The sequence below is a fragment of the Pleurodeles waltl genome, chromosome 4_1 (genome assembly GCF_031143425.1).
Source record: "Pleurodeles waltl isolate 20211129_DDA chromosome 4_1, aPleWal1.hap1.20221129, whole genome shotgun sequence".
Classification (NCBI taxonomy): domain Eukaryota; kingdom Metazoa; phylum Chordata; class Amphibia; order Caudata; family Salamandridae; genus Pleurodeles; species Pleurodeles waltl.
In genome coordinates this window covers 31,296,729-31,298,674 of record NC_090442.1, presented here as the reverse complement: position 1 = coordinate 31,298,674, position 1,946 = coordinate 31,296,729, and the positions used below count along the sequence as shown (strand labels likewise).

At 40.9% G+C, this 1,946-nt stretch overlaps 1 protein-coding gene across 1 annotated transcript; it reads right to left on the bottom strand.

Moving 5' to 3' along the window:
• Positions 1-562: 562 nt before the first annotated feature.
• Positions 563-1,489, bottom strand: LOC138286954 (zinc finger protein 436-like). The gene has a single exon (XM_069227327.1). The coding sequence runs from the start codon at positions 1,487-1,489 to the stop codon at positions 563-565; it is 927 nt and encodes a 308-aa protein (XP_069083428.1).
• Positions 1,490-1,946: the final 457 nt, after the last annotated feature.

Here is a 1,946-nt window from a genome sequence, read left to right as displayed (position 1 = left end):
AGTGGGTATCAGTTATGGACATCTGTCCTTCACAATCCCTACAGTGTTTGACTCCAATCTCTTTGGAGAAGACATGGTACTGCACTTGTGGTAAAATTCCTGTGAAAACCTCAAGACTCTTTGAGAAAGCAATCGCTGGATTTGTACCAAAGATGCAGAACAAAGGTAACAGATGTCTTAGCACTGGGATGAGCCCAATATATGGCTTCAGTGATGTCACTGGATCCCTCCTCTGATGCTGATGCAAAGCCAGGGACACCGCCCAGCAGTATGCTAGCCTTGAAGAGTCTGGATCTCGACTGGTGCCTGAGTATTATTCTATGGGTACGGAATTTGCATGTAGACTTATCCCTCAGAAGTGGTCTCTGTTTAGTCACAGGCACTGAGACGATTGATTCTCATTGGTTCACAAAACCTTCAATATGAGAAATATATGTGTTTGCTGATGTACTTGGAGGTGTGATAATCGTCTAAAGCTCTTCGCACATTCATTTCTGTGGTATGGATCTTCCCCTGTGTGTTTGCTGATAGCTTTGGAGGTGTGATAACTAACTACATTGCTTCATATATTCACAGCATTTGTATGTTTTTCCCCTGTGTGTGTTTGATAATGTCTCACAAGGTATGCTGACCGACTAAAGCTCAGCCCACATTCACTACAATGGTATGGTTTTTCCCCAGTGTGTGTTCGCTGATGACATTGTAGGTTTGATAACTGACTAAAGGTCTTTGCACATTCATTGCAATGGTATGGTTTTTCCCCAGTGTGTGTTCGCTGATGACATTGTAGGTTTGATAACTGACTAAAGGTCTTTGCACATTCATTGCAATGGTATGTTTTTTTCCCGGTGTGTGTTCGAAGATGTCTTTGTAGATCTGATAACTGACAAAAGCTCTTCTTACATTCATTGCAGTGGTATGTTTCTTCCCCTGTATGTGTTCGCTGATGTACTTGGAGGAGCGATAACCGACTAAAGCTCTTTGAACATTCATTGCAAAATTTTGGTTCTTCCCCTGTATGTGTTTGCTGATGTCTTTGGAGGTATGATAACTGACTAAATTGCTTAAAACATTCATTGCAACTGTATGGTTTTTCCCCTGTGTGTGTTTGATAATGTCTCTCAAGGTGTGTTGACCGACTAAAGCTGGTCCCACGTTCACTGCAATGGTATGGTTTTTCCCCATTGTGTGTTCGCTGATGACACTGTAGGTTTGATAACTGACTAAACCTCTTCACACATTCACTGCACTTGAATGGTTTTTCCCCAGTGTGTGTTTGCTGATGTCTTTGTAGGTGTGATAATTGACAAAAACTCTTCACACATACATTGCACTTGAATGGTCTTTCTCCTGTGTGTGTTCGCTGATGAATCCTCAATGATGAGTAACGACTAAAACTACTTCCACATTCATAGCAATCATATGGTTTTTCCCCTGTGTGTGTTTGCTGATGTCTGTGTAGGTCTGATAGCTGACAAAAGCTCTTCATACACTCATTGCAATGGAATGGGTTTTTCCTTGTGTGTCTTTGCTGATGTCTTTGGAGGTGTGATAACCATCTAAAACTTTTCACACATTCATTGCAATGAAATGGTTTTTCCCCAGTGTGTGTTTGCTGATGTCTTTGTAGATCTGATAACCGACTAAAGCTCTTCGTACATTCATTGCACTTGAATTTGTTTTCTCCTGTGTGAGTTTGCTGATGATTCCTTAATCTTGAAGATTTGCTAAAACTACTTCCACATTCACTACAATGATATAGGTTTTATCCTGTATGTGTTTGCTGATGTCTTTGGAGGTGTGATAACTGACTAAATTGCTTCACACATTCATTGCAATGGTATGGTTTTTCCCCAGTGTGTGTTTGATAATGTCTCTCAAGGTGTGATAACTTAGTAAAGCGCTTCCCACATTCACTGCATGTGAATGGCTTTTCTCCTGTGTGA